General features: G+C 37.2%; 1 protein-coding gene across 1 annotated transcript in view; it reads right to left on the minus strand.

The window, feature by feature from the left end:
• Positions 1 to 610: 610 nt before the first annotated feature.
• Positions 611 to 13,761, minus strand: part of meox2.L (mesenchyme homeobox 2 L homeolog) — a 65,823-nt gene continuing 52,672 nt past the window's right edge. Inside the window, 2 exon segments of the mRNA NM_001171982.1 lie at positions 611 to 1,216; positions 6,800 to 6,972. Coding sequence (NP_001165453.1) covers positions 992 to 1,216; positions 6,800 to 6,972 — 398 coding nt within the window. The 3' untranslated portion in view covers positions 611 to 991.

Consider the following 13,761-nt stretch of genomic DNA (forward strand, 5'->3'; position numbering starts at 1 on the left):
TTAGTTGGCACCCCAAGAACAGTTTTCAAGCTAGTTACTTCTGAATGTTGCTCAAGGGTTCAAAAGGTTGGGGATCCCTGGTCTAGATAATGGAAAAGTACTTTCAACATTACAGCACATTAACCTGAACAACTGTGTTTCAAGGAAACTGCATTATCTGTGGCAACTGTTGAATTGTCCATCTGTGTTTCTGTGTTCCAATGTAGTAAACACAATTCACCATTCTGAATTTCAGGGCAAACAAAGTAAGACGTTCTAGTCTCAGCAACAACCAATAAAGAGATGTTAGAACTACAGTTATGGTAGATAAATATCAGAGGATGTTGGAAGTTTTTCCTTCACAACTCAAGGCACTTAGCGTGGACATCCCTGACATCACAAGAAAGAATTAAATCTCTTTGAGGAAGTCACTTTAATAATAATAATCATAATATAAATATTTCCAGGTTGAACTTATGTGCAGGATTGATGTTGTTAAATAGAGAAAGATACAAGTCATATTGCAAAGTCTTTTTTTGTTCAATGCTTACTTCATACATTAATGCATTGCAAAAGTAGTGAACATAGTGATACTGCGATATGAATATTTACAGAGCTAAAATGTATTTTATTTTTTTTTGGTTTGTTTTAGTTTTGCATATAAAATAGCGGGTTTTTATCACTGCCTTTTTGAAACTGAAAACTATCTTTGTATTAAGTAAACTGTTTTCTGAGTAAACGTCAGTGCAAGCTTAAGCAAGTATACCTGCCCATAGTCATCAGTTTTGTAATCATTTAATTATTGGAATGTTCCAAACCAGTTTTCCCTTCTTCATAATCATGTTTTTTAAGACATTAGTGTGGTGTTTAAGTAAACTCTTCAAAAAGAAAAATACAAACAGATTCGTTCAGCAGAATATCTGTGTACATCGACATTGTTTGAATAAGTCTTGCCATGTAGCAATTTCTTCCTGAGAACAAAACTGCTTGAAAGTCTTTTATTTTTTTGGAATCACAAATGTGCATGTTCAGAGCTTTGATCACTATCGTGGCTATCATCATTGGTTAATGAGTCAGCTGTATGCTGAAGGCTATTTGATCTGATCCCAGAAAGCTCAGAAGGTAGAAGAGTTCCTTTTTTTACATTCACCAGTTCCTTTTCTCTAGCGGCAGCTCCTTGTTGGCCCCCTTTTACTCGCTTCCATTTCATTCTTCGGTTTTGGAACCAAACTTTGACCTTTAAATAAAAATAAAATTATTGTATAATTGCATTGAGAATTGCTAATTATTTACACTACTCCCCTACAATGTCAAACCAAGCCTTCAAATGCTGTATTGAGCCTATCTACCAGATGTATATTTACTGCCATCTATTCACCTGCTAACCTAAACAGTTTGGCGCTAATTTTAAAATGGTTTTATAAACAGCAAGAAATTATTTACCCCAAATTCTACTGTAATTGCCATTCTCATTAGGCCGCTCCATCCTCATTTTTGGTCCCTTACAAGGACCAGCCCTAGTTTTGGAACTTTATTTTGGGTGTGATCCCCTAAATCTGTCCCCAGGTACCTTATATTTATTTTATCCTTAGGTTGTAATTGAACATTCTATATATATGTTTTAAAAAGTAAGAATGTGGTTGGCTGGATTTTCAGGTATATTATTGATGTAATTTATTAACAACCTCAGAAATGTACCCATTGTATCAGCGAGGGTAAGAAATTTTAGTTAAAAATTTGTTCAATGTAGAATCAAATCAGATTTTAATATGATGCATATTTAATACAGTAAATAAAAATCTTTAGGGGGTTATTTACCAAACTGCAAATGGCAAAAACATCCATGAGCTGTTAGTAATAAATACTAATGGGATAATTGGTTTCATATGGCTTTTGAGATTGTAGATATTGTATTTGTCAATGTACCCGTTGCAGCAATGAGGGTGTGACGAGGTTAACTGATGAATCTTATGGCAGGACCAGTGAGTGTCTTCATTGCACGTCTTGGCCAACTCCCCTGTGATGAGAATCACAATGGTACAATTGCTGAATGGTCCATCTGCCCTCTAACAGGAAGATTAATGTCTACAGGAAATCCTAAGGAAAGCCTTATGAAATCAGGCTTATTCAAAACAATGTGAACAAGAGGAGGATACAGATAAAGCCACGCTTGTCGTACATATATAAGGAAGACATATTTTCGACTCAAGGCATATCCATTAATGCGACAATTTAGTGTAGGATTCTTTTCAATACATTATTTGATACTTCCGCTACATGTTAATGTATATTGTGGGTAGGACGCTTTGGAGAATATGAAGACTAAATGTAGCACATGCAGACAATGCTGATGATGGAGCAGTAGAACAACAAATACATTTATGTCATTTACTTGTGCAGAAGGCAAAGTGCAATTTTGGGTTCAATATGTCAAATTTTTTAACACGCAATGCAGCCTTGTGGTGGTACACTGCAACACCAGGGGAACTTGTATTAAATAAAATATATTCTCATATGTATTTATCAGAGAATATATTCCAAATACCGAAGTCTACAAGTTATTACACAAATACTGTTATAAATTTCTACCAAGATTTTTCATAGATTTCAGAGTTTTTTGTGCAGAAACCACGAACAATTCGGAGTTTTCGGGGAAAGCTCAGGAAAAGTCCCTATTTTTAGTGATGGGCGAATAAATTCGCCTGGCACGAAGTCGCAGTGAATTCCCACGTTTTGCTGCCGGTGATTTTCACGATTTTTTCGTGAAAAGGTTGGAATTGCTCGATTCTTTTCGTGAAAAGGTTCGAATTGCTTGATTTTTTAGTGAAAACTTTCGAATTGCTCTAATTTTTTGTGAAAACATCTGAATTTCAAGATTTTTTCGTGAACTTTCCGATTTCATGATTTTTTACGGCAAAGCGAAAAGCGAGAGATTCGCCCATCACTTCCTATTTTTTCTGGCTTTTTTCTTCATAAATAAAGTCCATCTGAGTTGCTTGAATTTTAAACCTAGAAATACTCAGATAAATTCAGACCTTGATAACCCCCCCCAAAAAAATATATATATATATATATATATATATATATATATATATCTGGCAAGCTACACCCTTGTGCAGTTACAGTACTTTATTTAATCTCAAATATCAAAGGATACATTCCTAAATTTAGTGCTTGGCTTACCATGCCAACATTTACTGTACCATTCCATAGTAGTAAATGGAAATGAAATACATGTTGTCAGTGACAGTAAAGATGGCATTAAAACAACTTCTAAATCAGCATTTGCAGACTGATCTATTGGGTGCATCTGCTAACTAGCATGTTTCCCTTAGTCAGCAATCTGGGTTGGCATCCTGTCCTCAGAATGATGATTAAGTTGTTGCTTAAATAGTTTGTGGAATATGAATGCGTTACCTTGCACACAAGTTATGGAATGCTATTTTTATCATTTAGTTGGAAATCATACTGCGAATCTCTTCTTTCTTTTTTTTTAAGAGTGGTCATGTTACAAAAATAAACAAAAAATAAAACAGACATTGCCCTACTGTATATAGTAGAAAATACACATTCTAGTGGTTATTTATTAAAATCCGAATGTTAATATCTCAGACCTGTCGAGGTCCTTTATAAGGGAGAGGCACCTACAGGATCTCAATTTGAAGTTTTCTTGGTTTGTGCTGAGTTTAAAAACTCAAAACATTTGAGCAATTTGGGAAAAAAGGCTGAAAAATTTGGGCAGACTTGGAAAAACCCTGAAAAATTTGAGTGAATCTGGTTTTGCTTGATTTCACAATTTAGAAATTTGGGAAAATTTAAGAAAACGCCTAAAAAATTTGAGCGATGGTGGTTTTGCTCGATTTTCCACTCCAATTAAAAGTTAAAAATGTTAATAAATCAGCTAAAATTGGGCATGGGAGTTTGGTCGTGGTTTTGTAAAATAAAATATGAAATAAATTAGGATTTTAGTAAATAACCCCCTCTATGTCAGCAGTCTGAACGTTTTAGATGTTTTTAGATTGTAAACTATTTTAGGACAGGGACCTCTTTACCTCTTGTATCGGTTATTGGTTGCTTTGTATGTAAATCAGTATGTTCAGTGTATATACACATCTATTGCACAGTGCTGTGGAATATGTTGACGATTCATAATTACACTTTATTATTAATTATAATGATGTATCCTGAGTTTATCCAGATATTGTTAAACAGTAGCTGTAAGCATCATTGAACAGTTTAAGAATGTTGAGGGATGCTGGGAATTGTAGTCATACAATTCTTGGATTGTGGCAGACTAGACATCCGTAGTGTAATCCAATCTAAAATAACGGCATGGTTAAGAAATGTGAAGGTTTCAATTTATTCAAACAGACGGGGTGGGTTGGGGGGGTTTGAGTATTACATTTCTTCTTTCTCTTGGAAAGCTCAGTGTTTCCATCACTTTCCTGCTGGCAAGAAACGTTATTGTTTATAAAGGCACAATGATTACTATAGAGTAGTTTTCTTTAAAAGAAATTCTTCTTGTGACTCTTTCACTGCCAGCTTCCTCCTGGTTAATCTTATCTGTAGGGATGTTTGAACTGCCCTTAAAGGGAAAACATACCCCAATTTTAAGTAAGGTATAAATATGCTTTTCTAGAAATAGGCAAATGTCACTGTGTACAGTATATTTATTTTTAAATATAAGAGGCAGTAATAGTTGCTCTACTAACTAAGAATCAGAAAAGAGTGGGCCCTCTAGTGGTGAATTTGTTTGACCTTATCAAACAAAAAACTTTTTAAATAATGCTTTATTTTTTTACAAAATATGTGTTATTTTGAAAGCAAGACATTTTTTAATATAATGTTTGTTTTTTTATTATAACTCAGTAATTGAATTAGCTATTATACTGATAGTAGGCCTCATTTCACCTGTTTTATTTCTTCATGCAATGTTGTAAACCCTTAATGTACTAAGTAGAAAGTATGGTATGAGGAGTTCAGTGATCATTGGGTTGATTATTGAGTATTTCATTCCTGTTTAGTGATGGGCAAATTTCTCCCATTTTGCTTCGCCAAAAAATTCGCGAATTTCCCACGAAATTCGCGAAACTGCAAAAAATTCCCGGAACGTGAATTTTCCCGCCGGCATCAAAATATTTTTGACACCAGAGACAATTCCAATGCCGGTGGCAATTCGCACGCTGGCAACAATTCTGACGCCCATTAAAGTCAATGGGTGCCTAGAATTGTCACCGGCGTCAGAATTGTCTTGTCTTGGTGAATTTTCACGGCAATTTCGCCTGCTGTATAAATTCGCCCATCACTATTCCTGTTTCACGTGGTGATCTGAATAAAAATATGGGGAGCACAGTTACTGATATCTTTTTGCTTTGTCCATGCATAAAAGTGCCTTAGATGGTTGCTTGTCCTGGCTACCCTTTGTCTCAGCCTTGGCACACATAGTGGCATAGTTACATAGTTACATAGTTAAATTGGGTTGAAAAAAGACAAAGTCTATCAAGTTCAACCCCTCCAAATAAAAACACAACATCCAAAAACACACCCCTCCATGCCCTCACAAAAATTATATATACACACATCTATACTAACTATAGAGTTTAGTATCACAATAGCTTTTGATATTATGTCTGTCCAAAAAGTCATCCGAGCCATTCTAAAAGGCATTAACTGAATCAGCCATCACAACATCACCCGGCAGTGCATTCCACAACCTCACTGTCCTGACTGTGAAGAACCCCCTACGTTGCTTCAAATGACAGTTCTTTTCTTCTAGTCTAAAGGGGTGGCCTCTGGTACGGTGATCCACTTTATGGGTAAAAAGGTCCCCTGTTATTTGTTTATAATGTCCTCTAATATATTTGTAAATTGTAATTATGTCCCTTTGCAAGTACCTTTTTTTCAGAGAAAACAACCCCAACCTTGACAGTCTACACTCATAATTTAAGTCTTCCATCCCCTAACCAGTTTAGTTGCACGTCTCTGCACGTCTCACACAAAAAGTTAAATTGGAGAACTGGAAATACTTGTTTTCATCACTGTAGTGAACGATGGGAACTCCCTCATTTCTTGGTATTGTGCCTTTTCTAATTCTTTTTTAAGACATTTTTTAAAGCACAGGTCATCTGCTTTACATTTGCAGTTAATAATTTGCACATTACTATAGACAGCATAATGATTTCCCTTTGCAAATTTAAGCAATGACTACAGTGATTTTGTCAGTCCACAAAAATAGTAGGTGTCTAAAATAGTAGGTGTCTAAATCAGCAGCACCCATCCATTCTGGTAGCCAGTCAAATAAAAAAAAGAAATCATGGCAACAGTATTAGGGTTAGAGGCTCATTGTGGCACAAAGAACACCATTTAAGATTGTCCATGCTAAGGGGCAGATTTACTTACATAGAGTGATTTAATTTTTTGGTGGGTTAATTATTCAGCCCAAAAAACTTGAATGTAAAATGGTGAGTTCATGTAAGATTCAGTGCGAGTTCACCTAGGCAAAATGTCAGTAGTTTTCCCAATTCAAATTTTTTGAATATTCTTGAAAGTTGGTAGACTGAAAATGATGAGTAGAATGCACTTTACTACATTCAAGTTTTTTTGTGCTTTATAATTAATCGAGTTTTTGAAATTCGAGGTAAATTCCAGGTATATAAGCGTACAATACATTCAAGTTTACATTGGGGCTGCCAGTTGGCCTTGTATGGCATGTGTATAGTTCTGAGACCTCTTAACTCAGGAATAAACATAAGCCGTGAAAAGGAAGCTGTTATACTGTTATACTTCTTATAGAGAACAATGGAATAGCTATGATAAATACCTGTCTTTCTGTAAGATCCAAGTTCACTGCTATCTCATATCTTCTCAATCTTGTCAGGTAGTTGTGGTGAGCAAATTCAGCTTCTAACTCTCTAATTTGTTCTTTTGTAAATGCTGTTCTTTCCTTCCGAGGTTTACTGTTCACATCTGACTTGTAGCTTCCTTCTTGGGAATCTGTGAAAAGAACAAGAACAAGTTTATATCATTTCTTTTTTTCCTATTGTGAAAGAAATGTAAATAATATTCATACCAACCAACAATGGACTCATTACAATGAAAGTCACTAAACAAGAATGCAAATCTTTATTAAAAGCACATGCTTTGGTTCAACTCCAGGCAAAATTAAGAAAAAAATAAAGTTTTGCCAATGACAATAAATAAAATACTTAACAAATGATTATATGAGCAGTACATTGAATGTTTCAAGTTACTCTATTGACTGAATTGCATTTACAATAATTGAAACTAATGGAAAACGCACTATGGCAATTCACACAGGGCGCTTGCAAGCTGAAATCCGCCACAGGATGCCAGTATTGGCGTTTTTTAGCAGAAACGCCAATACGCCAAGAAGCTACCAAATCGATAGACTCTATGGGATCTGCACGTTTGAAAGCACACTTTACGTAAATATGCAGCGTATTTTAAATATGGCGTCTAAATTCGATGAGAACAATGAGAAGTGCATGTTGGGAAAAGAATCCTACGCGCTGAAAAACGCATGTTGACGGTCACATGTGGTTTCAGTGGCGTATTTACGCCTGGCTGTTCTTTTTTAAAAATGTAACATAAAAACGCCACAAAAAAGGCTACGTCTGGCCTTGCCCTAAGTCTTATCTGCTCCATCCAGTATTAGTTCACTGCCGAAGTGGTGTAATTAAACTGTCACATTAGCCCTTTCAGAGGAGGGGGACACATTACACTTGGCAGATCAATCAACATACACAATTGCAGCAATTTAAAGCTTATTGCTAAATAAAAAAAGGTGGCTCAGTGTGTAGCATCTTGGCCTTGCAGTACTGGGGTCATGAGTTTGATTACAGTTTGAGTAATATTTGCAATAAGTTTGTATGTTCTCCCTGTGTGGGATTCTGCCAATAAATCTAGCTTCCTACTATACTCCTTAATATACAGGCAGGAGTATTGGCTCCTAATGACAGACAGATAGATAGATAGATAGATAGATTTGATATACCATGTGTAATAATGTTCTACTACATTATATAAAACATTTAAATAAGCAGCATCGATATATAATGATCAGGGCCAGGACTAGGTGTAGGTATAAGAGGCATGTGCCTAGGGCCCTAGCCAAGAACCTCTTCTCTTTGCCTACCCCTACTCTGGGTCCTTATCCCCTGGCCCCTAGCTGATCTCCCAGTCTCCAGATCCTTCGACTGCTGTCAGTGCACATGTGTGATCACATGCATGATCATGTGCATGCTTCCCTGTCTAGGCCCAGCACTGAAATAGATACATGGATAACATCCAATTTATAGTTTAAATCATTTCAGTTTCCTTTTATACCTCTTTGTTTGAGACACTGTTTTTGCCTTTGTTTGTCTACCTTTGTCTTTGTTTTACCTTACCAGACATTGTACTTTGTTTCGAATAGCGTGAAGTTAATCTCATTTTTTTTTTATTTGTTTCTGGAAATATCCTGGCTTTACAGCCCTTCAGGGATTTGAGCTTGGAGATACCATCCCTTTCTGACCTTTTTGTCTATTTTCACATCATTCAAATGAAGGCCCTCATAGTTTTTCTCTGGTGGAAAAAGGGTTGAAAGGCCCAAAAAAATGTTGGCAGGTTTCATATCCATTTGCATCTGTTCTGCAGATGTTACAACTTACTCAGAAGTCTTGTAATGTTTTATAAGGACTCTTTCCTGAATGCTCTGTGATCGATGTTAAGACTAAAAACTTTAGCCATATGGGATTTAGGGAGATGACCCTCTGTACTCTTTTTAACTAAAAATACATTTGGTATAGGATATGCTAATACTGTACATAGTGTATATTAAATTATATGAATCAGTCAAATAAACTGACACATTCTAAAGACAGAGCTGGTAAAATTCCAAGATCACAGACAGGATTTCTTTATGAACTGATGTTTTTTTTTTTTTACTGTATACGTGTAGAATGTATACATGGTTCATTACAAACAAAAACCAAATACCAGTGATGTAATTGTGCTGTATATCCTTAAAGGTTTATTTACAACCCAGTACCACTTTGACCAAACTCAGATGTAGCTGGCTTGCTTTGAACGATACCTTACTATTCTAGAAGAATCATTAGCTTTACCTGGAAATCTGGTGTTAGAAGGATGCAGTGTTTACATATTTTGAGATAATATTATCTCTTTTTTGCTCTTTTACAAAAACTTGTTTTGGCTACGAGCATACAAGAAAGACTTTTTCTATTTGTATGTTTCTAATAAAATTCATAGCATTCAGCACCTTGATAATGAGAACAAATGGCAATGTTGATTTGGGTCCTTAGATTTTTTTTTTACCAAACCTGCATAAAGGTTTAATCACTGTAATTTGTTGCAGTGTTTAAAATCACTGCTATTCCCCGCAGACTATTTACCATTAGTTTGAATAGGAGGAATCATAGGTCACTTGCACCTGCTACAAAAGATGAGCATGGGTCAGCTGGCACCTACGGAACGCATTTTAGGACATTCTGCCGCGAAATACCTGTCCTGCATGCAATGTCCTATGCCTTCGGAATGGCGCATCGGTTGCTTTTGCCGTCACCCATCGTCCAAATCTGCAATCACACCTCCGTCCTCTACCCTCCCTTCTCAGTCGTCAGTCATACGAACTCCGCCATCAGCCTTCTGCCCTCAGCCTTCCTCCCTCAGTCTTCCACCCTCAACCCTCCATCCTCCTCCTTCAGTAATCTGCCTTCCGCCCTCATTCCTCTGCCTTCCGCCCTCAGTCCTCTTTCTTCAGTCCTCTTCCTTCCGCCCTCGCTCACCACTTTAGAAACTTATGGATAAGACTGTCGGCTGAAAAGAGAGATCTGAGGGGGGAGTGCTGAGCAGCGAGGGCAGAGGGTAGAGGGCGGAAGGAAGAGGAATAAAAGGAAGAGGACTGAGGGCGGAAGGCAGAGGACTGAGGGCGGAGGATTGAGGGCAAAGGGTGGAAGGCTGAGGGCAGAAGGCTGACGGGGGAGTTCGTATAAGTGCCGACTGAGAAGGGAGGGTAGAGGACGGAGGTGTGATTGCAGATTTGGACGATGGGTGACGGCAAAAGCAACCGATGCGCCATTCTGAAGGCATAGGACATTGCATGCAGTACAGGTATTTTGCTGCAGAATGTCCTAAAATGCGTTCTGTAGGCACCCACTACAAATGTTTTGAAAACTCATATTTTTGAGCAGTGGTAGATAGCATTTGGCTATAATTGGTTGTTCCCATTTAACTGAAAGGGAGGTGATATGGGCTGAGCAGAGATAGATAGATAGATAGATAGATAGATAGATAGATAGATAGATAGATAGATAGATTCAATCAATATGCATATTAGATTGTGGCATGTGGTTGTGGCATATGAAGTTCAAAAGTTTGAGAACATTGCTAAGGAGACATCTGTTGCACGAATACAGAAGCTCATGTAAGGCAATGTTTCATTACTGCAACAACTTACTTAGTAATACAATGAGGTTATTCCAAACCATATGGAACATCACTTAATCATTAGTTATGACTGTAGGTATATATATATATATATATATATATATATATATATATATATATATATATATATATATATATATATATATATATATATATATATATATATACTGTATATAAATATATATATATATACTGTATATATATATATATATATATATATATATATATATATATATATACTGTATATATATCTACTGTACTTGGAAAATAAAATCAGCTGCTAGTTTGACCTATAACAAGTGAAAACAGAGAGTGTTAAGTCACACTGGGTCACAAGTACTTCAAGATGTGTGTCTAATAGTAAACAAATAAGGCAGGAACTAGAATGCCTGGCAAATGATCATTAAAAGAAGAAAAAGCAAACAACTGTCAGTTTTACAATGGAAATATAAAGGGCTTGTTTAAATCAGTCTCATTATTAACTGATTTTTAAAGTTAATAGCTATTCATAGCAAAAGTATGTCATGAGAATCTGCTTCTGCTGGGTGTGAAATGATTTTCAACCAATGTTTTATTGGTTAGAGCCACATCTGGTGCATTACACTGCCTAGAAGCTGCTGAACAGACAAACTATCATCATTAATTATGTTCAAACTGAATGTACTTGTGAAAATCAATGGTAGAGATTGACAATCATTAGGGTTTCATTTAGGGTGGTCATTTTGATATTCATATGGTTTCTTAAGTATCCCTTAACTCTGTGCTCCTCAACTTGTGGCTTGTGAGGAACATGTTGCTCACCAGTCACCAACCCCTTGGATGTAGCTCCTAGTGGCTTCAAAGCAGGTGCTTATTTTTTAATTCCTGGCTTGGAGGCAAGTTTTGGTGAATAAAAACCAGGTGTACTGCCAAACAGCCTTCTGTAGGCTGCCAGTCCACATAGGGGCTACCAAATAGTCAATCACAGCCCTTATTTGACACTCCAGGAACTTTTTTCATTCTTATGTAGCTCCCCAACTCTTTTTACATTTGAATGATGCTCATGGGCAAAAACATTTGGGGACCACTGTCTTAACTGATATGCTCAGCTACTCCAGAGTTTTTTATATAACGGGTTTCCGAGTAACAGATCCTATGCCTGTATATGAAAGCTGATATGGCTTATGGCCAACAACAGATATTGGTAACCCAGGATTCGCCTTACAATAAATACATTAAGGGTTTTTTATGCAGCGCTCACATATTCTGCAGTGCTCTTTAAAGATTATATATAATACATATCTTTTCCTGTTCCAGTGGAGCTGATATACAAAAAACTAGTACATATTTATCAGTTGTTCTACACCCACATGGGGTGTTATGTCTCACTGAGAGAGAATATCTGTAGGCTTTCACTCCTGCAGGAATAACAAAGCGATGAGTGGTGAATAGCATTAGCTTGCAAAGTTCATCAGTTCCTTTGGGGGCAGAAAAAGCAAAGCAAAAATGCACAGTGTAAAAACTAACAAACACAAGTGGTGGTAACTTAATAGCAACAAAAAATTGGTGTGAACTAAAGAAAGAGCCTTATTACACATGCACACACACATGCTCCCAAGCAAGAGAACAAAGTGGGGGTTTTAACTTGATCTACTGCAGTGTCCCTTGATCATTCTGTAGGGGGTTTTGCTTAGGTAAAGTTGTGATTCATGCATTTCTGATAATCTCAAACACACTCTATACATGATAACATAACAATAGGTGTGTTTTCTTTAAGAAATCAGAATAGGTGAATTTTTAAACACAAATGATATATTAAACTTTTGTTGAACATACCTTGGTGTATTTAAATTCCTTTAGGTGCACATGTATGTGCTTGTATTGCTTGCCTCAGGCATTTTATGCTGTAGTGAAAATATTGGATGCTTTATAAGCTACTGTGTCTCAGGTTATTCCTGTTGATTTGTGTTTAGTAGAAGGTAATGCTTATGTTATGCTACACCTGTATAATTCTATCACATGTGATTTTTTTTATGAAGTACCCAATGATCACAGACTAGTTGGACTAGTCCAACTGCAAAGGTCTAAAATGAATTTAAATCTGAACTGGTATCTATGCTACTCACAATACCCGCAATAAATGCTCCTTAGCAACTTGCCTTAGCAACTTGCCGTGAGCATCTATCTGAAAAGGAACTGCAAGTGAACTGAATGGTAATGATGTTATTGATGCTCCACCACAAAATTACAGTTTGTGCACTAATGCAGCAAGAAAAATGTGCATCACAACATACGTGTCGTATATTGGACTATGTCAGCACCGGTAGCAGCAGTTCTGGACTAACTAGTGATGTAATAGGAAGTGATGGGGAATCTGGACCTGCCCACATAGGGGAGCACATATGAGAGAAGCTCTTTATAGGGTTGCCACCTGTCTGGTTTTCACCTGGACAGCCTGGTTTTTGGAGGGGCTGTCCAGGTGAAAACAGCCTGTCCGACAGGACATTGATGTAAATATCATTCGCCCTAGCCCACAATATCATCAAACCCATCCCTTAAAGCATCCGCCCAGCCTCCAACATCACCCGCCCCCAGCCCTGATGTCACCAGCCCCACCCCACGCCCATGGTTGAGAAGTAAAAAGATGGCAATCCCAGCTCTGTAATAAAACTAAGTTCTGCTGTAAATGCTGCACTTCAGATGCTTTGCATTTGAATTTTACACTTTGCACAATATGTTACATTCATAGGCATTATGCTATGCTCTGCTTATGGCTTCTTGGATTTGGATTAAACACTACCAGTGGTGTGACTAGAGAGCACCAGACCCCTCTGCAAAAAATCTTCAGAGGGGCCCAAAGCAGTGTGATCCCCAACCACCCTCCAGGGCCAGTGCAATGGGTCCCGGTGCAGGCAAGATAAGGAGCTAATTTTCAACCTAGTTTCAGACCCGTGTGACATTTGTCTAATGACCTATGCACTTGTAACATGTGGCTCAGACATTTGTAACGCCCAAGAATGCATGTTAATCTGCATAACATGTCAATAAATAAATGCATCCAGAGGGATGATTAATAAATGGGGAGAAGACAGCCCTCCTGATGGCTCACAATATGCAGTATTTTAGTGAGAGTGAGTGCAAGCATGCTGGTATGTAGTGTATGCAGTGTATGCAGTAGTGGAGGTCCTTCCATTACATGTTACCCTTAAAAGTACAAGGTCTTTCCACTGCTGTGCCAGAGGACTGCTGAACACCTACAGTATAATGGTGACTGACTTCAAGGGGCACATTTACTTAGTTCAAGTGAAGGAATAGAATAAAAAAAGTTCGAATTTC

This window comes from Xenopus laevis, chromosome 6L (genome assembly GCF_017654675.1).
Source record: "Xenopus laevis strain J_2021 chromosome 6L, Xenopus_laevis_v10.1, whole genome shotgun sequence".
Taxonomy (NCBI): Eukaryota; Metazoa; Chordata; class Amphibia; order Anura; family Pipidae; genus Xenopus; species Xenopus laevis.